This window comes from Triticum urartu, chromosome 2, assembly GCF_003073215.2.
Source record: "Triticum urartu cultivar G1812 chromosome 2, Tu2.1, whole genome shotgun sequence".
Taxonomy (NCBI): domain Eukaryota; kingdom Viridiplantae; phylum Streptophyta; class Magnoliopsida; order Poales; family Poaceae; genus Triticum; species Triticum urartu.
The window spans coordinates 732798438-732823306 of record NC_053023.1 but is presented as its reverse complement, the minus strand read 5'-3'; the positions used below and the strand labels follow the sequence as shown (position 1 = coordinate 732823306).

Sequence of the window (24869 nt, the reverse complement as noted above, 5' to 3'; positions counted from 1 at the left end):
GCTCCAGGATACGTGGCGCTGGGAAGCCGACAATGACGAAGAGGGAAGACCACACACGACCGTCTATAATATTGAGCCAGTTATGGCTAGATGCACCGGAACGCCCAGACTCGACGCCCATCTTTTGGAGTCCTCACGTCGTCGTCGTTGTATATGAGCGCGCAGCCCAAGCGCCGCCTGCGGCACCACGCCTTGATGGCTCGTCATCAGTCACTTTCTCGGTGACGAGATAGCGACATGGATGCCAAGGACAATGGAAAGGATCAAGGAGAAGATGGTTGTGCTGCCGGGTAACCAGGTGCGCTCTCTCTCGACGGCAGCGCACCTAGACCTAGATTACCCATGCTCACACTAGGAGGGGTGGGGTACTAGATTGTGCTTCTACATGGGCTGCATTCGGCTGCCAGGCCCGATTAACCAGAATCCTCGGGTTTTTCTACCGGAATAGCGTTCCTCAAAGACAGTCGGTCAATTATCCATAGAACAACCAGTGATAGTCAGATCATTTGATCGAACGGTGGGAAAGTCACATGGCGTGAGATGACTCGACAATGCTCCAGTTTTGCTGTCCTTAATTGGCATATTGGGGCTAGAATTGCCTAAACTAGCTCACCTTTTTAAAAATATGGATATATCCATTTCCATTTCTATATTTTTTTGTCTAAATCTCGTGCCATATTTGTTTTGTGTTTGCAAAATAAATTTGTATACCTTCTATTTCATTTTAGTTCAGATGCGGATGTTTTGAATGCAAACAGGCATTTTCTCGAATACGAATGTCAGATATTTCCTGATCATTCATCACGACTTTCTGCCATTTGTCTCGTGGGAGGTGCTTTTACAGCGGTGGTCATGTTGCAAATTTGAAAAAAAAATCAGTGTCAAATAAGGAAGCAGATTTTAAGATAGTGTCAAATAAGGAATTCTCTATAAGAGATAAGAGATGATGGTGTTCTTCGTTGCTCCTCGTCCCTGGCTTGGCTTGTGGGGTCCGTTTGGATGGTGCCTAAAACCCATACTCTGATTTAATAACGTGGTCAGCTCTTCTTTTACAAAGATCGTCGGATCGCGAGCCCGTTGGATTTACCGTGCGTGCAATAGACAACGTCCGACGCAAAATGATGAGTGTGCGACATGGGCCATGGCTGCCTCAGAAGTTTGCAGCATAAATAAATCATGTAGCTTGCGCCTCGAGGTTTGCAACATGACCTCATATTGCAACAAGCTTTTATGTACTAGCAACACAGATCATGTTTTGCTCCGTCTGAAATTGTCATGGCACTAGCGCATGGTAGCAGGATGGCCGACCACACGAGTCACGCAGCGGTGTACCTCGTCGGCGCCATAGCTCCACGACCCATATCACGCCAGCCACGCGTGTCCCCTCTCCCAGTTTCCCTTCGTTGACGTGATCGTGGGACAGAGACGCGGCCCTGCCTGCCTACCTCTCGCTTGCTTGAACACCCCGGGCATGGGACGAGACGCGGTCGTTGGAGCCGGGCCGGCGCCGCGCGAGCCTCCGTGGCCACGAGCAGCGACCGCGACGTGGCCTCCTTGTCGGCGCCCGCACCGCCCGGATCACGTATTACGTTTTGAAACGGTGGGCGGCCACGCGCGCGCCGGTGCCGGATGATGGGTGGAGCAGAGCAGGTTGTCCCGAGGCCGGGGCCAAGAGGAAGAAGCCGAACGCACAAGCGCGCGATTCCGCTCGACATAATCCAGCACCAATCATTTGAACAGTATTCATCACGGGGCCAGTGCCGGCGTGCGTCCACGAGCTACAACAGACGGAGTAGTAATCAACCACAGCGCCGGTTACCAAAAGGGCAGTGATCTGCGCCGGTGCACCGTCTAGCCCCAACTGTTAGATCCAGTGCGTTCCAACCGTTTGATCTGCCTGTTGACTTTCATCTCCTTCGTCCTCTTCGTGCGCTGCGCAGGCGCCGCCCCCTGCTCGCGTGGATGTCATCCCGGCCGCCGATCGCCACCCCCTCGCCTGGAACTCCTCCCTCCGCCGGTCCCTGCCCTCGTCGCCGGTGCTCGCCGCCCTCGTCGCTGGTGCTTGTCGTCACAGCACACCGTCTTCACTGGTTCCAGCAGGACAGCGTCGCCATCACGCCCAACGTCCTCTATCCTTGCAACACCTAGCCGTCACGGCCATATCACGCCCGTCGCAGCATCATCGTGTCGCCGGCCGCAACTCTGACCGCCGTCGTCGATGCTCACTGCCCCGAGGTTGCACGAACAAAGGCCGCCCAATCGACGCCATTTAGATGGATGTAGCGAAAACTTCGCCGCTGGTAGCAAAAAATAGCGACGGGTGCAGCAAAATCATTGTCGCCGTCGTCCAGCGTCACATCTGCGCCATTAATGGATGTACCAAATTTTCTCGTTGGTCGTAGCAAAAGCCAATGATCGTTGCAGCAAAATAACCTCCGTCGTCGCGGGGATGTAGCTCCGTCAACGAAACATACAGCCGGATGCAGCTTTCCATGGTAGCAAAAATGTGTCGTTGAATGGATGTAGCAAAAAATGACAACGGTTGCAGCAAATCATCGTCGCCGCCGGCACGAGGTCACAACTCCGCCATGATGGATGTAGCAAAAACCCTCGCCGGCAGTAGCAAAATCTATCTACTCCTATGGTTGAAGTTTTTTTAGTTGGGCAGTGCCTATTGAAGCTTTTCTATCTATGGTTGAAGCTTTTTTAGATCACGGATGCAACACTGTATACACGCGGTTCCGGCCATGGCAACAGGTAGTTGTGGCATCTCTGCTCTCCTAGTAGCAGGCGGTCGTTGCAGTTTGATGACGACAGCAGTGTCAGCACCGCCAGTCATCTTTACGTCGGCCCCGATCCATGCCGTTTGAAGCACCGGTGCAAGCAGCTGGTAGCAAAAACATCAAAGCTTCATCATTCGTGGCGACCAAGAAAGAAGGCTGCAAGGGGAAGAAAGGAGAGGATGCAGGGAAGAAGATAAGGTTGTTTGAAAAAAAAATAATGTGTGGGGCTGTTTGTGTCCAGCTCGGGAGATCGCTAGACCCACGATCGAAAGGGATCGCACGATCCGCACGGGTCCGGCCGAAGCTGCCGGCTGGAAATATTTCCCTTGCCAAAATGTATGTCGTCTTGTGTGTTAACGTTTCCCTTTTTTTTTTAAAAAAAAGTTGAGTGTTAGCGTTTCCTAGTGTACGTCGATTCAGTCTAAAACATGGTCACGTTCAAATTTTGCTCCATCCGTATCAAAATATATAAGACATTTTGTAAGTTAGTTCAGCCTACCAAAACATCTTATAACCAATCACATACATTTGACCGGCGCAATTTAGAAAAGATATAGGAGACATGGTTGCATGCATGTACAAATAGAGACTCAAAATAGGCGTGCCCGATGTTCTGGCACATTCACGAACGTTTTAGATCAAAATTAGCCAATCCTGGTTGTACATGCTCTTAAGTGTCTGGCATTTCCTTTGGAGCTCTTTATTTCTTTCTTCTCCCTCGTTGTTTGGGCTGCCGGACGACTCCTTAAACCGTGCTTCCCCCCCTCTAGTTCTAGGTGCTTGTAGTGTGGCTTGTATTGTAAGCCATGTTCTCATCACCTTTGTATTTTTTTGGTTGCTGGTGTTTCTTTGTGCTTTGTCAGTGACATTGGATATTATCCCGTTGGCTGAATCCTACAGTTTCTTTAACTCAAATATGATTTCGTATCGAGTCTTTATTTCTAGAACATTCTCTTTTTTTATTAACATCTCACAACTTCCTTCACTTTGGTCCACCTCGACAAATATGTTAGGGACAACCACTCTCTAGGCATTGATGGCAGATCCAGAGCTTGATGATTGCCGAGCGATGAAGCTTGATCACGACGTGCCCGCCTGTCACAAGGCAGGGGAAGCAGACTGCACCCTCGCAGACATGAGACGATTGTTGTGCTCGTGCTGGTAGTGGATTTGCCATTGCCTCTAATAACTTTTAGATCGATATTTGCATAAGTTACTCTTAGTCTCTTATGGCCTTCTCTCCTCTCTCCTGCCAACGTCGTCACTCTCGCTCTTGCTCCGCCGCCTCTCATCTCTCTTCCACTCCACCTCCTGCTCTTGCTTCGTTATCTCGTCACCTCACTCTTTGTTCATTTTTCCTCCTTCACTACCTGCAAAACTAGGCCAAAATCACTGTTTTGATCTTGTCGGAAAACTTTAGCACTATGTGAACCCTTTAGGCCTTATATAATGCTAGATGCTTATAGAAAAGTAAAGCGGATTTTCTTAAAAGTACGGATGCCTATTTCTACAGAAGAGACGCCTAACTAAGCATCTATCCTGTACAAATAAGTATCGGTGCTTAAAAAAAATCTGGTCTCTAAGCATCTTGCATTGTATAAGGCCTTAGGGCTCGACAGCTACGACGGCACTCTTACACATAAATAGGATCCATCCAACTAAACATCCACGGTGAGTCGTAAGCAGGACACAGCTACAAGCCTGCCTGTCCGTGTCCATATCAGCGTATTAATTTCAGCCCGGATCGCCATCGCCAATGGCCACGCTTCCAATCTACTCCGAATCCACTGACCACTGGACGCGGCCCGAACTCGACACCGGCTCGAGCCCGACTCGACCGTTCTCCCTTTTTGTCTACCGGACCGCTTCGGTTCGGAACTTCGGATTATCGAAGTCAAGGCCGTAACGACAAGCCGATAGACGGACGCCAATCCAAGCACGAGCCAGCATTTTTTACGGTTTCAACCCTCACCTTTTCGCGAATTCCACCTCCCCGAACGAGGGATCTCGCCGCCGCCGTGATCCCCCCGCGCGGCGAGGAGGGAGGAGGATGTCGTCCGCCGCGCGGCGCGCCAGCCACCCGGCGCTGGTGAACGGGGACGGGGAGTACGGGCGGGAGGACGAGGATGAGGAGGAGGAGGAGGGGGAGGAGGGGGACGAGCCGGAGGAGGAGCCGCGGCTCAAGTACCAGCGGCTGGGCGGGAGCGTGCCGGCGATCCTCTCCACCGACGCCGCCGCCGCCATCGCCGTCACCGACCGCGCCGTCCTGCTCGGCACCCACGACGGCACCCTCCACATCCTCGACTTCCAGGGCAACCAGGTACGCCACGGCCACGCTCGCTTGCTGTTGCGGAATTGGGGGCGCCCTGAGAGCCCGCTCTTATTATCTACATGCGCTCGTAGCATTGGCCTGCCGCTGCACAACTATACTCCTAGCCAATTGCCCAAGAGACGTTTCAGAGAGCGGAATTTTGGGGGGCGATTGTAAGCTTCTGCTGCGGAGATTTATGGATGCAGATAGCGTTTGGGCGGGCGGAATTTTGAGGGATTACTTGTGATGACTATGCTGAAATTCTACCCTATGAGGCAGAGTCGACATGGTTAAACGAGCTAAATAGAAGTAACTGTCTGCATCAAAACCTTTTGCACCTTTACAGATGACGAAACACAGCTGCTACTAGCTTCACCATGGGTTGTTATCTGAAAAACAAACTTCATTATTGGTTGAATCCATGCTAGATAACATTGGTTGTAATGATCATGTTGCAAGTCTTAATATAGCTCCACCGTTTCTGTCAAAAGAAAGGGTTCATGGAAATCATATAGGGAAAAAGTGGTATGTGATATGTGAAGTGAAGCCTGTGTTCTGATGCCTTCGTCATCCACATATATGCTTTCTCTACAAGTGCCATATCCTTTATGTTGGCACGCCTACTAATCTGTCGTCAAATGCCTTATTGTTTATGTTGATACTAATCTATTGTCATCTATTTGTTTCAATATGTGTTTTCCAGTCAAAGGAAATCAAGGCTCACACAGCAACCATTAATGACATCAGTTTTGAAGATCGTGAATATATAGGAAGCTGCTCAGATGACGGCACAGTAGTAATAAGCAACCTCTTCACTGATGAGAAACTCAAGTTTGAGTATCATCGGCCCATGAAAGCAATTGCTTTAGACCCTCAGTATTCCCGGAGCAACAATAGATTTGCTACAGGTGGCTTAGCAGGTCAAGTACTTGTGTTGACAAAGAAGAGTTGGGTGTCAGGCTATAACAAAAAGGTGCGCTTTGCATTCTTGGGATAAAAATACGATCTGATTGATCAATTAGCTCTCATGGCTGTTATCTCGTATCCTTATCTTAGGTTCTGCGTGAGGGTGAAGGACCGATCCATTCTATGAAGTGGAGGACAGATCTTCTTGCCTGGGCTAATGATGCAGGGGTGAAAGTGCATGATATGAAAACGGACAGAGGAATTGCATTCATAGAGAAACCAAAAGGAATTCCTCGGCCAGAAGTTTTACTTCCTCACTTGGTCTGGCAGGTAAATAATGTTTTGATTCAAGATATATAGTTTATTTCAATCAGCTCAGTTTCAACATCTCAATCTGGTTAGCAGAAAAATACTACTACTTAGGTTGCAAAAGGAATCAGAAAACATGTAATTTTTCCGCTGATGTGTGCAATAAGGGTTCATCGTTTCCTTACTCTGTAATCTGGGTCACACAGTGTAAGACAAAGGATGTTGACCAAAACAAGAGGAATAGCATATGGTGCACATTAGTTTCTGAAATGGGTGGAACATACTGTTTGTTATGTTTAGGAGCATAATACATGCTTTGTTCTATGAGGAACAAGGATATATGCACCATGGAAACTGTACATACATGGTTGCATACTGATTGATTTTTCCATATGTAGGACGACACAGTTTTAGTTATTGGGTGGGGAACAAGTGTCAAGATTGCTGCAATTCGAACAGATTCATCCCAAGGACTCAATGGAATGCAAAGGAGTATTTCCGCAGCAAGTTCTGAGAAGTATGTTGATATTGTGGGCTCTTTCCAAACTGGCTACCACATATCTGGAATTGCTCCGTTTGGCGATCTTTTGGTTATGCTTGCTTATATCCCCGAAGAGGATGATGGAGATAAAAAAATTAGTACTTCTGTTTCTTCACGCCAGGTAAACACCACTGCTTGTCTTCGGATTACCCTTTACCACATTGATATATTTCCATTATGTCTGAACATTTTGTAGGGAACAGCGCAGCGTCCAGAAATTCATCTTGTTTCATGGAAAAATGATGTGCTTACTACTGATGCCCTGCCCATTCATGGTTATGAGCACTATAAGGCAAAGGATTATACTCTCGCTCATGCACCTTTCTCAGGTTTGGTGGACTTCTCAACAGTGAATGGACATTTCTTCACTCTTCACTGGAATTTCTATAATGAGGGAACACTTGTTTTATGATCCAGGAAGTAGCAATGCGGGTGGACAGTGGGCTGCTGGCGATGAACCGCTGTATTACATCGTGTCTCCTAAGGATATTGTGGTAGCAAAGCCAAGGTTCGTTAAAATGTTACAGACCTAGAGTGCATATTAGCCCCTTATTCTACAATTGTTAATTAAACAAGGCAATGGTAATTTATACAGCGTTATTCTTTCTGAAATTGTGGTGATCTTCATTGGCAATTTTTCTCTGATTGCACGTGCCTTCTAATTAGAGATACTGAAGACCATATTGCGTGGCTTCTTCAACATGGTTGGCATGAAAAGGCATTGGCTGCAGTTGAAGCAGGACAAGGGAGGACCGAGCTTCTTGACGAGGTAAAGTAGCAATGTCAAGATTGAATAGTAAATGGAGTACAGTGCATCAGCATTATTTGTCTGATGACGAGGATGCTTTTTTCTAGAAACCTAGGAATTGGCACCTTTAAGGAGCCAGTATTATGTTGGTTGGTGTTCACTGTATTGTTGACTTCATGTACAACTTAGCCATCCCATCTGAAAATAATGAGACCTCTGTCACTGAGCAATACGTCTATTCAAAATAATCCATCTTTAGACATTATTTTAGAAAACCTTTAGACCTTTGAGTGTCATGAGCTAAGGTGACCATAACATTGGAAGTGATAAATGAGACGCTGAAATACATGTTCTCTTCTTAAATCCCATATATATGCATTCTTCTTTTCAATTCATTTTTCAGAAAGTTATAAGTGTGTTATGTTTAACCGCGTAATTGGTCTATCGTATGTGGGGCAGTTTTTACGAAGGGTGGCTCTAACTATGAAAAGGAGATCTAACCACACAAGGAATAGTTGAACTATTATTAAATTTTGTTCATTCAATCTTGTAGGTGGGCACACGATACCTTGATCACTTGATCATTGAAAGAAAATATGCTGAAGCAGCACAACTCTGTCCAAAGTTACTGCGAGGATCTCCTTCAGCATGGGAGAGGTGAGATAATTATGTAGACACATTTCAAACCCAGAGGAGTTGTTTTCCATGGGCACTATCTGTGTTAATCATACATGTTTTACATCTAATAACAATAATTTACCTGCCACAGGTGGGTCTTTCACTTTGCTCATCTCCGCCAGCTTCCTGTGTTGATCCCTTACATACCCATAGAGAATCCACAGCTGAGTGATACTGCTTATGAGGTACCTGTACTAGTTTTTGTTAGCTGTAATCCTTGTGTTATATTTTACTTAGCTAGGGAGTAGTAGTACAGGCCAGCTAGAGCTTCCTTAGGGCTACTTTGATTCATAGGATTCTTACAGGATTTTCAAAGGATTGTGATTCTATGGAATTGGAATTTTTTCTATAGATGTTGTTTGATTCATATGAATGCAATCCTTAGGAATCATTCCTATGGAACTTTCCTTTTTCTATTTGGTAGGAAATTTTGCATGAGTTCCAAGCTCTTGGAAAATTCCTACGCTTCCATCAAACACACACTTGCCCCAATTCTTTTGTCTTGCAATTTCATTGGATCCAGATGGGCAGGGCATATTAATCCTCCATTTTTCCTATACCATGAATCAAGGGAGTCCTTAGTCAGTAAGATAGTGTATGCAGCTGGACAGCTAGTAGTAGTCAATTTGCCTTTTGCATGTACTAGCAACTGCTAGAGCTGCATGGTCAGTTCAGCATTAGCAACCGACTTGCCCTGTACTGTTTATATGCCTCAAGGCAACAATACAAGTAGCAGCTCCAGAAAAACACTATCCTGTGTTTGGCCCCGGCTCCTCTCTGCTTCTAACAGTTTTTTGCTTGTTCTTTCCAAACCTATCTATTTGTAATGATATTCTAATGTGGTCTATGTAGGTTGCTCTTGTAGCTTTAACTACCAATGCGTCTTTTCACGAACTTCTCTTGACTACAATAAAAAGTTGGCCACCTACATTATACTCTGCTTCACCAGTCATATCTGCTATTGAGCCACAGCTCAATTCCTCATCGATGACTAACTCATTAAAAGAGGTGGGTCGGAACATTGTTTACTGGATGTCGAAAGACTGTAATTTATTTATTTGAGCTAGAGGTTGGTATCTTGATCTTGTCTGCTTTGTAGGCTTTAGCTGAGTTGTACGTGATCAACAGTCAATATGAAAAGGCCCTTTCTCTCTTCGCTGAAGTAAGTACACCCTAGATTGTAACAGTTAAGAGCTCCATTCTACAATTGAGTTATAAAAGGAGCAGTTCCTGTAGTTTTGTTTCTAGGGCATGTTTTTATTGCTAAAACCTTATTTTGTTCAGCTGCTGAAGCCTGAAGTATTTGAGTTTATCGAGAAGCACAATTTGCATGATGCCATTCATGATAAGGTACGGTGTAAGGATTCCCAATTGGATGATAAAATTATCACAAGCATTTGATATTGTATTCGTGACTGAATTTTGTGGAATTTAATGTGGCCATAAATCCTAGTCTGTGGTCTAATTTGAGTTCCTTATATATAGTTACATTCTACCAAAACATAACCTAGAAAGACAAAGTCTTTCACATGCTCCACTTATTTATTGTTCTTTACGTTCTGCAGGTTGTCAATCTTATGCTATTGGATTGTAAAAGGGCAGTCCATCTATTGATCCAACATCGTGATATCATTCCCCCGTATGAAGTCGTGGAGCAACTGTTGCATGCAAGTAAAAGTTGCGACAAAAAATATCTGTTGCATCAGTATTTGCATGCTTTGTTTGAGGTGGACATACATGCTGGAAAAGATTACCATGATATGCAGGTATGTGGATTCTCATTGGACATACTATCCCTATATATTGTCTACTTGCTCATTCTACCCGTCTCCCCTATTTCTGTACCCTCTTATCTCGTGTTTTGACACAAACTAGTAACTCCAAACTTTCTGTGTTGTAGCTGGAGCTTTATGCGGATTATGAGCCAAGGATGTTACTACCCTTCCTTCGTACCAGCCAACATTACAGGCTTGACAAGGTCCTAGTCCTAATACTTGAAAAAAAATGTTATTCATTCATTATAGTTAACAATGGCGTATGGTATTTCAGGCATATGAAATATTTGCACAAAAAGAATTTGTCAAGGAGCAAGTTTTTGTTCTTGGTCGTATGGGAAATGCTAAGGAAGCGCTTTCTACAATTATAAACAAACTGGAAGATATACAGGAGGTCCTAACCTGGCTATCCTCATTTTCCTATGATATCTTATGCTGTGTTACCCAACTTGAGTCTATGGGTTTGGATTAGAATAACATAATTTTTGGACTGTATGCAGGCCGTTGAATTTGTTACGGAGCAACATGATGACGAATTATGGGACGAACTGATAAGACAGTGCCTCCAAAAGCCTGAAATGGTAATTGAATGAGATGTCTGCTTACTCGTCATGAGATTGATACCATTATATTATATGTCTTACATTATTTGTTGTGACTGTTGAGCAGGTTGGGATGCTGTTGGAACATACTGTCGGCAATCTTGACCCTCTGTACATTGTCAGTTTGGTTCCAGATGGGCTAGAAATACCCAAGTATGTTTCCCTGGAAGTCTATTTCGCCCAAAGATCACAAGATTGATCCTAGGAAATATTATACATGACAAAAACCTTACAAAACCAATTTCTTTCGTCATAATTCACCAACAATTTGTGAAAAACTGACAAAGACACCTCTTAACCCATTCCGTTCCTGGTCAAAGTATTTACTGATTATTCACGCTTTGACAGATTGCGGGATCGCCTTGTGAAGATTGTGACAGACTATCGAACAGAAACTTCACTGAGACATGGATGCAACGATATACTAAAGGTCAGCCATCTCCATTTCACTACCCTGGTTTATCTGTCATCCATCTTACATGTTTGCTGACTCTGCCTTCTGTAGGCCGATTGTGTTAATCTTTTGGTCAAATACTACCATGAGGCTCGGCGTGGGGTCTGCATGGCAAGCATGGACGAGGAGGCACAAGGAGCCAGAGTCAATGAAGGATCTTCGCGAACAGGCGACAGATCATCGACCTTACGTAATCTAGAGATGAAATCCAGAACGAGATGTGGCGCTCGATGCTGCCTGTGCTTCGACCCTTTGTCCATCCAGGACATGTCATTCATCGTGTTCTATTGCTGCCACGCGTATCATCAGTCTTGCCTCGAAGGCGGGCTGGACTCGATGAAATCAAACAGCAACGTCCGGGACAGCGACGATGGGTCGGAGGACGACGACGGTTCCCCCTCGGGCGAGTCTAGAATGCGGTGTGTGCTGTGCACCACAGCCGCCGCATAAGTTATATTCCTCATTGAGCTGTCCATATTCTGATGTGTTGTGTTGTAAGTTTTGAGCCCTGTAATTATTGCATTGCGCTCTTCTGGGGTTGATACATATGTAACAACAATAGGTTGTTGATTCTTTGAGGGGGAGCTGTGTGCGTCCTCGGCATGGGTTTTCTGTAAATTTGGCGCGCTACCTGAGTTTGAGCAAGGTTGTAACGGCATTTTTTTTCTCAATGCCACGCTTGCCAGATCATGCAATGTTCATGAAGACTAGTTGTTTTGAAGAAAGTGGTATGATCAATTTTATTTTTGGTGTAATATATATTTGTTTTCTGATTTGTAAACAACATTTTTCTCCTTGCTTCAAGCTTTAGTACGACTCTGGTGTATCTGAGATTCAGCCATTTTACATTGACACCGAGATTCAACCATCAGAAGTGTAATACACTGATTCAAAATTACAATATAGAATAGTATAAGGGGTCGAGCAAACCGTGAAGATATATCATATAAGTAGTTTGCGGTCAACATTGCATATTACCTCACGAAGCAACATCCAACAGCTACCATACCCTATTTACCTGTTAACATATCAGCAGCACAATTCATGGTATCACTCACAAAGAGAAACTGACAACAAGCAAGGCTGAAAAAACCAAGATACAGACGCTTTCATGCAAAATGCACTGGCCTAAAGTCTAAGCACTGCTTGTCGCCTTGGGATCCGGGCATGGCACGATCCCCCAGCTCCTCCTCACCTCCTCCAGATCTTCATGGAAGTGCTTCTCATAGTACACGGACATCAGATCAGTAGCCTTGACACCTGCCTTGGTCGCCCATGGGAAATAGTGCTGGAAGAACAGCCTCCTCTGCTTCTCGCTGAACCTCGCGGAGCCCCCAACGACAGAGAGCATGCACATCGGGAGGAACATCTGCTCGAACTCGATCACCTTGAGAGCAGTCTCGCCGATCAGGTTGGTTGGGAGGCCGAACAACACGTGCCAGAAGTCGTGCACCTCACGGGCACGGGTTGCGACGAAGGCGAGGTCGTCGGTTTCCATGAAGCGAACAGGTGGGCGGTCGTCTGGTGAGAAGTTCCTTGATCCCATGAACTGAGCGTAGGCAGCACCGAACGTGTTCTCAGGCATGTCCCAGGCGTGTGAAACCCGAGTGGATATAACCCGAGGACGCTCCAAAAGAATTTCCTGTAGGAACATGCTATTTTAGTTAGACTGGAAAGAACTCCGTAGACAAATGGATATAACTGTATCTTCAGTTTGCCATGTATATACAAATTGCATCGAACAGTGAGCAGTTGCCTCAGATAACAATAACAAACGGATATTCAAGTTGATCAGAAAGTTAAGGAGTTAAGACTCCAGCCAAACAGGAGCAATAATTCAGAAATTTATAATCCAATGAACAGTTGAGCAATAAAAGAAAAAAGAAACCAGTGTACAACAAATGCTTCATATAAATGCTGTATTCATGTCCAGTCTTTTGTGGAATATGTCCAGTCTCCAAAACAAACCACATAAATAGGAAAAAAAAGTATTCTACAACAATTCTAGCATGGGTGAATCATCAGTTGTCAATCACTCTCAGTTTTGACATGAGAAATTACGGTGTTTCAACAATTGAACAATCACACTAATAAAAATCTATAGAAAATTGATAGAACTTTATCTTCAGTTTGCCATGTATATGCAAATTGCATCCAACTGGTAAAAGACAGTGGGCCTCAGATAACAATAAAAATGGATATTCAAGCTAAGAAGCTTAGACTCGAGCTAAAAAGGAACAATAATTTAAAATTTCAATCCAATGAAGGGTACAACAATATAAAAGTAAAAGGAACCAATGTACAACAACTGCTTAATATAAACCCTGTATTTCTATCCAATCCTCTGCAGATTATGTCCACTGTCCAGAAGAGCACTTTCGATATTCGACAACACTTCTAGCAAGCGAGTAATCATACCAATAAAAGTCTACAAAATACTACTCAAAGTGATTGTCCAAGGCGGCAACGGCAAATGTCCAAACATAACGGCACACCCGACTATGATGTGAGATGGTATAGTGTGGGCTTACCCTGCCTTCGGCGCTGTTCTTCATGCGCTGGAGCACCCGCTCGAATGCAGGCTTCCCGGTAGTCTCCCCAAGCGCAGCTATCAGATCAGCTCTCTTCGGATCAAGCAAGGCCCCGAACGCCGAACCAACTGCAACTGCCGCCTGCTGCCAGCCCTTGAGGTTCACACGCGCGGCCAACATGACGCTGCAAACACCAATACGCAGAAGATAAGAACTCTACAGTCTGATGAATTTTTACAACAGCATCATACGATTACGGCAGCTAGTGGCTAGTAGTTAAACAGTGTCAGTGATGGGCGCGGCGCGCCGCTGAGGCGTTTCATCAAACAGCTAGAGGGCGTGATCCCAAACGCGGCACCGCGTGGCCTGCGGAGGCGGTCGTCGGGCTCAGCGACGATCCAGGCCGAGAAGCGCACGCGCGAAGAAGAGGCCACCGAATCGCTGGCAGATTATGAGCACCCGGGGGAATCGCCGCCGCTCCTCCGTTCACCACACTCCGTCCCCGTCCCGCTAAAGTGAAATAGAGAGCAGAAACTCGGACGAGAGCCGAGAGGAATGCGGGTGAAGGTGTACCTTGCGAGGAATATCGGGCTGCCGTCGCGCCGCGGGTCGGAGAACGACCGTCGTCTCGTCGGAGTCGTCGCCGGAGGAGGAGACGGCGGCGTGGAGAGAGTCCCGAGTTGTTGTTTATGCCTGGATGGCGTGGACGGGAGGGTGTTTTTCGCAAAAGCGCCCACCGCTTCGACGCGAGCGGCCGGGCCCAGCGCCACGTCGACCTGTGCAAAATTGCAAAAACCACCCTATATGTATTTATTTGCCAGCCTCGTCCACTGTCCAAGCCATTCCATCATCTTACTGTACTTACATGGCGACGGCGATGGCCGTGGCGGGAGCAGCCTGCGCCTCCCGGCCGCCGCGCCCACCGCGCCGGAGAGGGACCGCGCCGCCGCGCGCCGCGGCGGGGGCTGTGGAGATACGGGTCTGCACGAACCGCACGTGCGCGCGGCAGGGCGGGCGCGAGGTGCTCGCGGCGCTCGAGGGGCTCTCGCCGCCCCCGCCGCGCGTCGACGTGGCTTCCTGCGGGTGCCTGGGCCGCTGCGGGGCCGGGCCCAACGTCGGCGCCTCCGTCCCGGGCCGCGGCAACGCTATATTCGGCCACGTGGGCACGGCGGCCCGCGCCGCGCAGCTCCTGGAGCACCTCCTCGGCGCCGCCGAGTTCGACGCCGCCGCGGGGCTCGCCGCGCTGGCCCTACGGGAGAAGGCCGAGGCCGCCCTCGCCGACGGGGACGCCGCCCAGGCGGAGGCCCTCTTCACCGAGGTGCGTGCGTGCTCTGCTCTGCTGTCTGTCTCCTTTCTCTTCAGAAGAATGCCACGGACAGAGCTGCATGCAGTTCTCGGCTTAGTGTTCTGATTCAGTAATTACCATGGCTTGTATGTACTTAGAGCATCGCAATGGATGCTCCCGGTGGACTGCATCTGGCCTACGGAGGCAGGTCTGCTCTGCTCTGCTCTGCTGAATTTGCTTGCAGAATCAGCGTCTGTCAGTGTAAATGTGTACTCTGATCTGATGAGCTTCGCATGTGATGGTTTGGTGGCAATTGTGCAGGTGTAAGGCGAGACTGGCGATTGGTGATACCGCCGGTGCACTCGCAGATGCCGAGGAGGCGATAAGGGTAGCTCCCAAATTTCCTCAGGTATCACTTGTAGATTGAGCTATTTTGCTTGTTCATGATACTACATCCTTAGTTAGCTATGGTGTATTGTTTATGAATTGGATGGCTCAGAGTGGCCATTCTCCGTCACAAACTTGTGCCGGTAGCTTTGCGTTAACTAGCCAGTTCAGGTTGGGGAAAGCCAGGGTGGGTACCTATGACAGTAAAGTGAACTGAAAAAACCATTTAGTATGCCTGACCATGAGCCCATGAATTACAAAATCGAGAGTGGTGATTACGAGATGAATCTGATGATTAACTTATCTGTGCACATAGTGTGAGATCATGTCCACTTGTACGATATCAAAGGCACTGTAATTTCATACATACGTCTGCGAGGCTGCACTATGTACCGATAAATGTGGTGGCCCTGATAACACAACTGTAATCATGGACCTAGGTTAGTAAGCTCCATTTGAAGCTTTCAGATATCGCAGATTTAATGCTTTCGCAAAAAAAAAAAACCCTGCCTACTTGAGTGTCCTGTCTTTTTTCTCCTTATCTTGCAGACTATTTGGAAAACATCTTTGTGCATAGCCTTCGTTCGGAACATGAAATATTTCCATGTTGTTCTTTTTTATGGCTGTTTATTGGACAATTAAACACTTATAGTTTGATGCTTGGCTTTCTCAATAAAGAAGCATGCAACCTTCTTGCTTCTGAAGCATCAAGTCCTGTGGGCATACTGTCTTCATAAGGTCTTATGTATCATGGCTATGCAGTCTCACTTGTTGCGAGGGGATGCACTATTCGCACTGGGAGAGTACCACTCCGCAGAGGATGCGTATGCACGTGCCTTAGATCTTGACCCATCTATTCGCCGGTCCAAGTCTTTCAAGGTTAGTGTTGAACAATGCACTGTAGTTTTGGCATTTCATGGTTCCAATTGCAGTCGCGTGATTTAGCGCTGCGGACTTTCTATTCTGACACTCCCTTCTCCAGGCCCGCTTGGAAAAGCTACGGGAGAAGCTTGTCACTGTCAGCAGTAGTTCATCATAGTTGAGACTGAAAAAACTGCACTTGTAAGATGAGATGAAAAGGTTCATCCAGCAAGAAATGTATGTATAGCTTGTGGGTTCATCAGTCTATATAATTCTCAATGCAACCTCTGCAAGTGTCACATCTAGCTAGCTTTGCTCGTTCATTTTAACATTATGCGGTGTACAGTGATCTTCCGTTGACTCCTTAGAAGAAAGAGACGATATATATGTTGACCATCCTTGTTGTGTCCATGTACTTTTGAACTCGATATATCCTATTTGAAATAAATATAGCAAATTCGAAGTAGGCTATTGAGTTCTTTATTGGGTTAATCTTTATTGCTTCCCTTGAGTGAGGTGGATGCCGTACGTCCCAGACCAGCTGGTACTTCTCCGGGCCGCCGCACTCGCTCGCTCCGGCCATGCCGCACCTCTTCCCGTTTTAGTTGTAGTTCATCGTGGGCGAGTTCGGCGGCAACCAAGTCAAACTGCATAATTTCACATTTCTGCACTATTTGTTCATAGGGGCCTTAAGATAACTGTTAACCAAGTCAAACTGAATGGCACATCTTTCTTCCGTTTTTCTGCTTGAAGCAACATCTATATCTTCTAGCCATTCCACCGACATTCGAATTTGGTCATGTTACTCATGTATAGTATAAATTATGTTTAATGTCAATATTATTTAATGTACATTCTAACTAATCTATGACTCGTAAAAATATATTAATCCAGGACTACCATGGCGCACATATCCTTCATAATATCTTTGTCGGTGACCATCTGACACAACTCTCACGTGTCTCAGTTTTCACCAATCAATCTAGATACTTGTCCCCAAGAATGCCGCAGGTAACTCGATTGTTTGTCACGCAACACGAAGGGTTGGGATGCATGAATTTTACATTGTAAATATGTATCTCGGTTGATTGATGGAACAAAAGGACAAAGAAATACATGTGTCATCTGGTGGAAGGTCTGGTAAAGGTAATGCAAACCGTCCATAAAACTGAGGGTCATGCACCTACCTCGGAAGGAGAATTGATTCAAGACCACTCCCTCTGCTTGATCTTTGCTCATCCTCTCATTACCTCCCAATGTGAACTATATATAGCCCAACTCACTAAATCGCTAGCCACAACGAGGAGAAAGCAGACCTTGCATATTCCATCAATCATGGCAATGAAGAAACTCTCGTTGTTCATGGGGCTGCTCATACTTGTGTTGTTTCCAGTGCTGTCGCGACAAGACGGTTTTGATCAACGGGTGGCATTGCAAGAGACTAAGAGTAGTGTAGCCACATTGACACTTGACGCCAAGCTCTCCATAGCAGAAGCCTCAAGGCTCGGTACGTAATAGCATTGACCCAGACACTATCTTTGGTGGTGAAGATGGCTTGTACAAGAACATCAGTGAGTGCATTTCCAACATCCCCGATGATAACATTAAATGATACTTCCTCAAATGGATGTATCTAACACCAAGTTAGTGCTAGATATTCCCTCTGTCCGAAAAAGTTTGTCCCTCAAATGGATGACGAAGAGCTTACCTTTTCCAATGAACACCTTCTCATGGAACACTGTTCCGGTCTTTAGGCTAAGCACATACTCCCTCCGTCCGAAAAAGCTGTATTATGTGAGAAGGTGTTCATTGGAAAAGGCAAGCCCTTCGTCACACTAAAATCTGATCCCTCCAACCCTGCTGTTATCGTGTGGAATGATACCTCCATGACCAAGGGCAAGGATGGCATGCTCCTCGGCTGTAGAGGTAGTAGCACTGTTACCATAGAGTCTGACTATTTCATTGCCTATGGTATTATCATCAAGAGTGATGCACTTCCTGCCCATGCACACGTTGCATATTGCATCAATCATGCGGATGAAGAAACTCTCGTTGTTCATGGGGCTGGCTCATGCTTCCGTTGTTTCCAGTGTCGTCGCGACAAGACGATTTAGATCAATGGGTGGCATTGCAAGAGACTAAGGGTAGTGTAGCCACATTGACACTTGACGCCAAGTTCTCCATGGCAGAAGCCTCAAGGCTCAGAAATAGCATTGACCCAGACACTATCTTTGGTGGTGAAGATGGCTTGTACAAGAACATCGGTGAGTACATTTCCAACATCCTGATGATAACACTAAATGATATGTGCTTAGCCAAAAGCCCGGAATAGTGTTCCGTGAGAAGGTGTTCATTGGAAAAGGTAAGCCCTTCGTCACGCTAAAGTCTGATCCCTCACCCTGCTGTTATCGTGTGGAATGATACCTCCATGACCAAGGGTAAGGATGGCATGCTCCTCGGCTCCAATGGTAGTAGCACTGTTTCCATAGAGTCTGACTATTTCATTGCCTATGGTATTATCATCAAGAATGATGCACTTCCTGCCAAGGCGGGGGGCAAACAAGTGTAGGCCACTGCATTTCATGTCATGGGCACAAAGGCAATTTTCTATAACCGCACCATCGAGGCCGGCCAGGGAGCCTTGTATAACCATGAGGGGCTCCACTACTTCAAGGCCTCTGCAATCAAGGGAAGTGTTGACTTTATCTTCAGATCCGCATGATCGTTGTATGAAGACTGTAGTATCATCTCTACTAACAAGGATATCACCAACATGAAAGTGGCACAAGAGGGGCAGGCCAGCGAGAGCTGTATCAACAGTGAGAGCGATTTCTCCATCAAGATCTGTACCATCAAGGGTGAGGGGAAACCAATATTCTTAGGAAGGGCATGGGGGAACTTCTTGCAAGTTGTGTACTCCACTGAGATGGACAGCGAAATCGTTCCCATCAGATGGAGAAAGGGGAATATGCAAAAGACATGATAAGTACCTCTTAGGCTTTTGCATATTCCCCTTTTCCCATCTGACGACGGGCGCGAGTACGTTTTTGCTTTTGTTTCTCCGCCCTCGACGTTCGCACCGAGCCCCTCTCCCTCGACCATCTCTTCGCCCTCATGTCCAACTTCGATCAGAGGGTTGAACTATTCCAAGGCGTTGATGGCAAATCGTACGCTAATGCCGCTGCTTGTGGTGGTCGTGGTCCACCCAAGGGCTACTGTGGCCAACCGCGAAGTAACTCCGAAGGACCGCGCGACGGCGGCGGCGCTGATTCTAACCAGCTGGGAGGAGGTGGCGGCTACAACAGGCCATGACAAGGTATTGACGTTAAACCAAATCTCACAATTCCTTGATAACTTTATAACACTTGTTGAGTATGATGTGGCGACTATAAAGTTAACTTAATATTCTAGCAAACGGAATCACAATGCCAACTTGGCATAACTGTAAATTATATTATCTCACTGACACTAGCAAATTAAATGACAACACATAATAACCTAATAACTGAAGAGTATAACAAATTAAATCCATTAATCTCAGAACATAGCGTAATAGTACTACATAGTACATCAAGTTCAGTCTTGCTCTCTTGTCTGTACGTTGAGGTAGAGGATTGCTCAGTTTACGAAGAGAGCAAATAATTCAGAAAGAAGCACATCCATTATATATAGCCTGACAACTCAGCTCAACACCTAAAACTATGAGTGAATATCCATGCTCTCGAAACAAACAGTTGATACGACAACAAAATCCACAATGCTCTACTTTGTTGCCAAGTAATAATGGGTTTGCCGACCGAAAGAAAAGAAAGACACCAGACTGTCAAGCAGTCATCCAGCAACAGTTGCACATGACAACTGTTTTTTTGTCTTTCAGAAAACAGCTGCAGAGGACAAGAGCAACCAGGGGCCGTCACGCATCACGGCACAGATCAAACAAATAATCTTCTTTCTTACAAAAGGGAGCCATTAGTAATTTTCGGTTGTATGAACATTTTCACTTGATGTTGCAAGCTACTAAGGCTGAACTTACTTTTTTTATTTGTTGCAGAAGGCTGAACTTACTCTCTTTTATGGTGTGCAGCTAAGTCTGTAACTAGGTTATATATGAAAACCTCCCGATGAGAATGGTTGGATGCTGGTGGTTGACGTGGCGACCGAGGAGCATCACATGCATCGTTTCCCGGTCGAGGACAACGAGTACTTCCTGGCCTCCGATCTGCTGGTGAACTTGTGTCGTGCCCTGCATATGGTGGGCCCTCGCTCGAAACTCCAGTTCTGGGTTATGTCACTGCCACCGGAGAACCAGTGGGCGAGTACGACGACAACAAGCTATGCTGGGATTTGAGCTACAGCTTCTACACGGACGACGATCGGTGGGTCACCTCGACAAGCACCTGGTTTGACGACGGTAAGAATGTGTTGTGCTTCAGATGTGGGGATGTCTTGTTCAAGCATGGCACGAGAGGACGCTCACCAGAGCCGTCCCCGGACGCTGATTGTCCTTCATGCGACCAACAACTCAAGCTGCCGCCAACGCCGCCGAACTGCAAATGGAACGTTTTCAGTGGTTATCGCCCGAGCCTGCTCTCACCTCTCACCTTGGCAACGTTGCCATCGCCATCATATGCCGAATCGACGAGACAACATTTCGAGCATAAATTGTTTCTCACACTATGCTAGCAGGAATCAAAACATCACGCATACGCTGCGCTAAGTCAAATTTGTTGACAAGCTTCAACAGATCTTGAATGATAACATGACTCGCTAGCCATTGAGCCCGGAGGTTCTCCCAGCATCAACACATCTCACAGCATGGGCCATACTCGCCATAAACATTCTACGGTTGCATTACTGTAACTTAAAGCTTTCCTATTGGTAATAGTATATTTGTTTTAGGAGTTCTCTCTATTAGTAGAGCTCATGGGGGAATTGTCTTTCCCTTTCGATGATATTAGTGTGTATACATGGTTTCCACGATTATTACTCCATGGAAATGTTGTTAAGTGTCAATGATAACCATTTGCCATTTCCTGTTGTTGTGGCCGATCATCTGGTGTCACTAATATCAGTGTATTGAAAGGTGTTTATATCTCCTTAAAATGTTTAAATAACCTATCGAGCCAGCTCGAAGCCCAAATAGAACAATTGTTCTACGTCCGGGGCTTAAAAAAAGTGCGATTGGTGCCTACTTATCGACATGGCGCATTTAGCAAATTTAGCGTCGAAGCATTTCCCAAACAGTGGTCAACACCAATTCCGCTGGATTCAGGTTAACTTAGCGCCAATCAAGTGATCAATGGAGTGAATCCTTAGCTGGTTGCTAACAACCATGGACCCGTCTGCGTTCTCCCATCTATTGAAATTCCATCCATTTGCTCCCATGTTTTGAAAAGTCAGGTCTTAATTTTTCTGTCCAGATTTCATGCACAGGTCCTCGTATGACCCACGGCCTGCTTTCTTTGTCTGACCAGATTGCAAGGTTCAAACCTTTGTCCCGTGGCCAAGGAAAAGGGTGCATGATACTCTAAAACATGCAAGTTATTTCTCAATCACTACATAGGGGCAGGGGACATGAAATCAGCGCTGGACTGGTTCGAGAACATGACGAAGCTCCCCACGAAAGCAGGGGAGCTAGATTGTGCCAATTTCTCCAAGTACTTGAAAAAACAGAAGGATGTGGAAGGTCCTGAGGTGCATCGATGGCCAAGCATACATGTGTGTCCCTCCTACGGACTCATCTAGCACCAGGTCCCTCCGGCAGCAGATCAAAGACGGCAAGATTGAGATATGCTACAACAAGGGAAGTTGCTCAAGAGGCTGGAATCGAGATAACTTACGTCAGTTATTTCTTCTGATTGAAGGAATAGTAGAAAGCAGATATTGTAAGTGAGAAGTGTTGTCGGCCCTTGTTCTGGCTCATCGTCCACGGTAGGTGCTTTTGCAAGAAGCAGAACCAGGTCGGAGCAGTTTTTTCTTTACACTAGTGCAATTTGTAGTCTTTGTCTGAGGGGACGCGGCTGTTCTGATCCCGAGCTCATGTGAGCTCGGGTGAAACAGTAAAAACACACGGGCACCCCACTCAAGCTAGCAAGGAAGTTTTGATCAAATCCATTACACAACCCATCCCTACTTTCCTCATGAGTGTATTTAGGGCATGTATAATGGTGCTATCTTAGAAGTGCCACGTAGAACAAATACTGAGGTGGAGGAGAGAGCATTCATAAGAAAAGACTTGTCTTCTCTTATTTAAGAGATCATCTCTTAGCATCATATGTCTCACCACGTTTTTAGGGATAGCCAGTTATTGCAGATAGTGTTAAGAGATAATTCATTGTAGACATGTTTTCATTGTCATCTCTAAATTACATGCAAGCCTTAAAATAAGACTATCTTATCAATCACTATACATGCCCTTAAAATTTCGTTGGCTGTGTGTGATAATCTTAACCGTATGATTAGTAATTATTATTGGGGTGCCAAGGAGGAAAACCCACTGTTATACATGGCATTAGATGACCAGGTCCAAGTCTTAGGGTGGTCTTGGTTTTAGGTATTTTCGTTTGTTTAACCAGGCTCTGCTAGCTAGGCAAGTGTGGCGAGTGCTAGCTTTCCCAAACTGCTTATGTGCGTGTCTATTAAAGGAAAGCATTACCCAATTGGTAGATTGGAGGACACCGTATTTTCTGGAAATCCATCACCAACATGGCAAGCTATTAGTCATGGTCCGGAGTTGTTGAAAAAGGGCATTGTATGGAGGATTGCTAACGGGCAAAATGCGCGAATATGGAGGGACTGCTGGTTGGTACGTGAACCTATTGGTGTTTTTTTTGATAAACTTCTTCTCCTTTATTCATTCATAAGTAAAGTAGCATCGTTTACAAGTAAAGGGATAACCTCATTAGGGCCATTATCCATCCAAACACTCAGAGAAGAAAACCTAGCTAACCTTGTTAGTTCATGAGCTACTCAATTATATTTCCTATTACAATGATCATAAATGATATGGGAAAAACCTAATGACATGAAATAACAGTCGTCTATAATGGATGAAGCGACTGAAGAAGAGTAGCCTTGGCTCAACGCATTCACCACCTCCACGCTATCCGAATTCACTTCAATCTTACTACATCCGACGGTATTAGCAAGATTCAAACCAAACCTCACTGCAATTGCTTCTGCTGTGAACGAGTCGAAGCAAAGGTCCATCTTTTTATTAGCAGCCGCTATAAATTTCCCCCTATGGTCCCGGATAACTGCTCCGAATGTTGCCGCGAGTGTGTCACTATCAAATCCCGCATCAACATTTAATTTCACATAACCATACTTTGGTTTCAACCAAGCATCTGAACGGACGTGAGCCTTTGGGCCGTAAGAGATGGTATAATTTGCTACTAAGCCTCTCACTGACATATTGATTTGATATGCACTTTGAGTTTCTTCGTCATGTGTCAATTTTCGTCTTTCATACCACAAATACCAAACCTTCGTTGCCATCGTTTCTCTGAACTTCGGCAAACCCAACACTTGGATTTGTTGTTCTGGAAGGCACAGAAAATGTGCCAACACAAGCTCACCTGCCTTGTCAACTTTCAGTGCCTGTTTGATAACAAGCTCAAGACCGAGCATCTTCCACACGTCCATTGCCAATTTGCATTCGAACAACATTATGTCTTATGTCATCAGGCCCCTGGTTACAGGCTGGGCAACTCGGATTTATTTTCAAGTGCTTATTAGCCAGGATAGATCGACAAGGAATAGCACTCTGGAGCGCGCGCCACATAAATATTTTTATCTTTGCTGGACAGACTAAGTTCCATACCGAGTCCCATGTATAAGATGGGTTTGAAGCTCCAGCCGTTGATTCCAACTTGTGCCCAAATTGAAATTCCCATTCTGTATGGTATGCAGATCGCACCGTGAAAGTCCCTGACTTTGTCATGTTCCATGCCAGGAAATCTGTCATCTCATGTAATTGTAGTGGAATGGCCAAAATCCTTCGAACATCCACTTGCCAGAACGTTTTGTTAACCAGCTGCTCATCCCAACTCCCTGTCACCGGATCAATGAGGTCAGAAACTCTAAAAAGAAGATTGTTGCCCCTTGGTGAAATCACCTTTCTTGTTGGGCTATGAGGTATCCAGGGATCATCCCATATGCTAATTTTCTCACCATCACCAACTCTCCAAATATACCCACGTCTGAGCGTATCAACTCCGGCCATAATACTCCGCAATGTATATGAAGCCTTCTTTTTTAAAGTTGCATTCATGAGATCTCCATCAGGAAAATATTCCGCCTTAAGGATCAACACACACAAAGAGTCCGTGTAAGGACATATTTATCCCTAAGTATTTTGGTGATTGATGACAACGCATTTGCGGACTAATCGTGTGCCATGAGTTTTCCAGACACTTCTTTGCTAGGCACAAGACGATTGGGTGCCCCTCGAAGACTGACGAAGACGGCGTCTTTTCTACGTTTCTTTTTGGTGGATTTGAGTCGTAGGAAAGCCGTACTATTAAGAGGGGGTCCGCGTTGGAAAGGTTTGGGTGGAATCATCACGTACACGTCTCCTTTTATCCCCTCCTTCTTCCTTGGAGCTTCCTCCGTTTTTCCTGCCTCCTTTGACTGGCTGCTATTGTGGTTGCGGTAGTACCGCTCCTGGATCAACGGTAGTACCGTAGGCATCCACGGT

General features: G+C 45.9%; 3 protein-coding genes and 1 pseudogene across 3 annotated transcripts; 3 read left to right on the top strand and 1 right to left on the bottom strand.

The window, feature by feature from the left end:
- The first annotated feature begins 4663 nt into the window (after nt 1-4663).
- LOC125540272 (vacuolar protein sorting-associated protein 41 homolog) lies at nt 4664-11891 on the top strand. Its single transcript, XM_048703865.1, has 19 exons — nt 4664-5103; nt 5798-6067; nt 6151-6330; nt 6708-6971; nt 7047-7179; nt 7268-7358; nt 7517-7619; nt 8152-8255; nt 8368-8461; nt 9129-9284; nt 9376-9438; nt 9561-9626; nt 9842-10042; nt 10177-10254; nt 10326-10445; nt 10552-10632; nt 10721-10806; nt 11002-11083; nt 11159-11891. Exons 1-19 carry the CDS (start codon nt 4834-4836, stop codon nt 11555-11557), a joined length of 2841 nt encoding a protein of 946 aa, XP_048559822.1. The 5' UTR covers nt 4664-4833; the 3' UTR covers nt 11558-11891.
- Nucleotides 11892-12015: 124 nt separating this feature from the next.
- Nucleotides 12016-14370, bottom strand: LOC125540274 (ubiquinone biosynthesis protein COQ4 homolog, mitochondrial). The gene is made up of 3 exons (XM_048703868.1): nt 14212-14370; nt 13639-13822; nt 12016-12749 (listed from the first exon to the last, which is right to left on the bottom strand). The coding sequence occupies exons 2-3, from the start codon at nt 13816-13818 to the stop codon at nt 12243-12245; spliced, it is 687 nt and encodes a 228-aa protein (XP_048559825.1). The 5' UTR covers nt 13819-13822; nt 14212-14370; the 3' UTR covers nt 12016-12242.
- Nucleotides 14371-14464: 94 nt separating this feature from the next.
- LOC125540273 (small glutamine-rich tetratricopeptide repeat-containing protein 2) lies at nt 14465-16637 on the top strand. The gene is made up of 5 exons (XM_048703866.1): nt 14465-14956; nt 15082-15131; nt 15245-15332; nt 16073-16189; nt 16293-16637. Exons 1-5 carry the CDS (start codon nt 14504-14506, stop codon nt 16347-16349), a joined length of 765 nt encoding a protein of 254 aa, XP_048559823.1. The 5' UTR covers nt 14465-14503; the 3' UTR covers nt 16350-16637.
- Nucleotides 16638-17506: 869 nt separating this feature from the next.
- Nucleotides 17507-19154, top strand: LOC125538337 (annotated as a pseudogene).
- The last annotated feature ends 5715 nt before the right edge of the window (nt 19155-24869 follow it).

Coding starts and splice junctions, on each gene's coding strand:
- LOC125540272 (XM_048703865.1), top strand. CDS start 4,834: ATGTCGTCCGCCGCGCGGCGCGCCAGCCACCCGGCGCTGGTGAACGGG. Junction 9,285..9,375: donor TGACTAACTCATTAAAAGAG/GTGGGTCGGAAC, acceptor TCTGCTTTGTAG/GCTTTAGCTGAGTTGTACGT. Junction 10,807..11,001: donor GATGGGCTAGAAATACCCAA/GTATGTTTCCCT, acceptor ACGCTTTGACAG/ATTGCGGGATCGCCTTGTGA.
- LOC125540273 (XM_048703866.1), top strand. CDS start 14,504: ATGGCGACGGCGATGGCCGTGGCGGGAGCAGCCTGCGCCTCCCGGCCG. Junction 15,132..15,244: donor CATCTGGCCTACGGAGGCAG/GTCTGCTCTGCT, acceptor GCAATTGTGCAG/GTGTAAGGCGAGACTGGCGA. Junction 15,333..16,072: donor TAGCTCCCAAATTTCCTCAG/GTATCACTTGTA, acceptor ATGGCTATGCAG/TCTCACTTGTTGCGAGGGGA.
- LOC125540274 (XM_048703868.1), bottom strand. CDS start 13,818: ATGTTGGCCGCGCGTGTGAACCTCAAGGGCTGGCAGCAGGCGGCAGTT. Junction 12,750..13,638: donor AGAACAGCGCCGAAGGCAGG/GTAAGCCCACAC, acceptor ATGTTCCTACAG/GAAATTCTTTTGGAGCGTCC.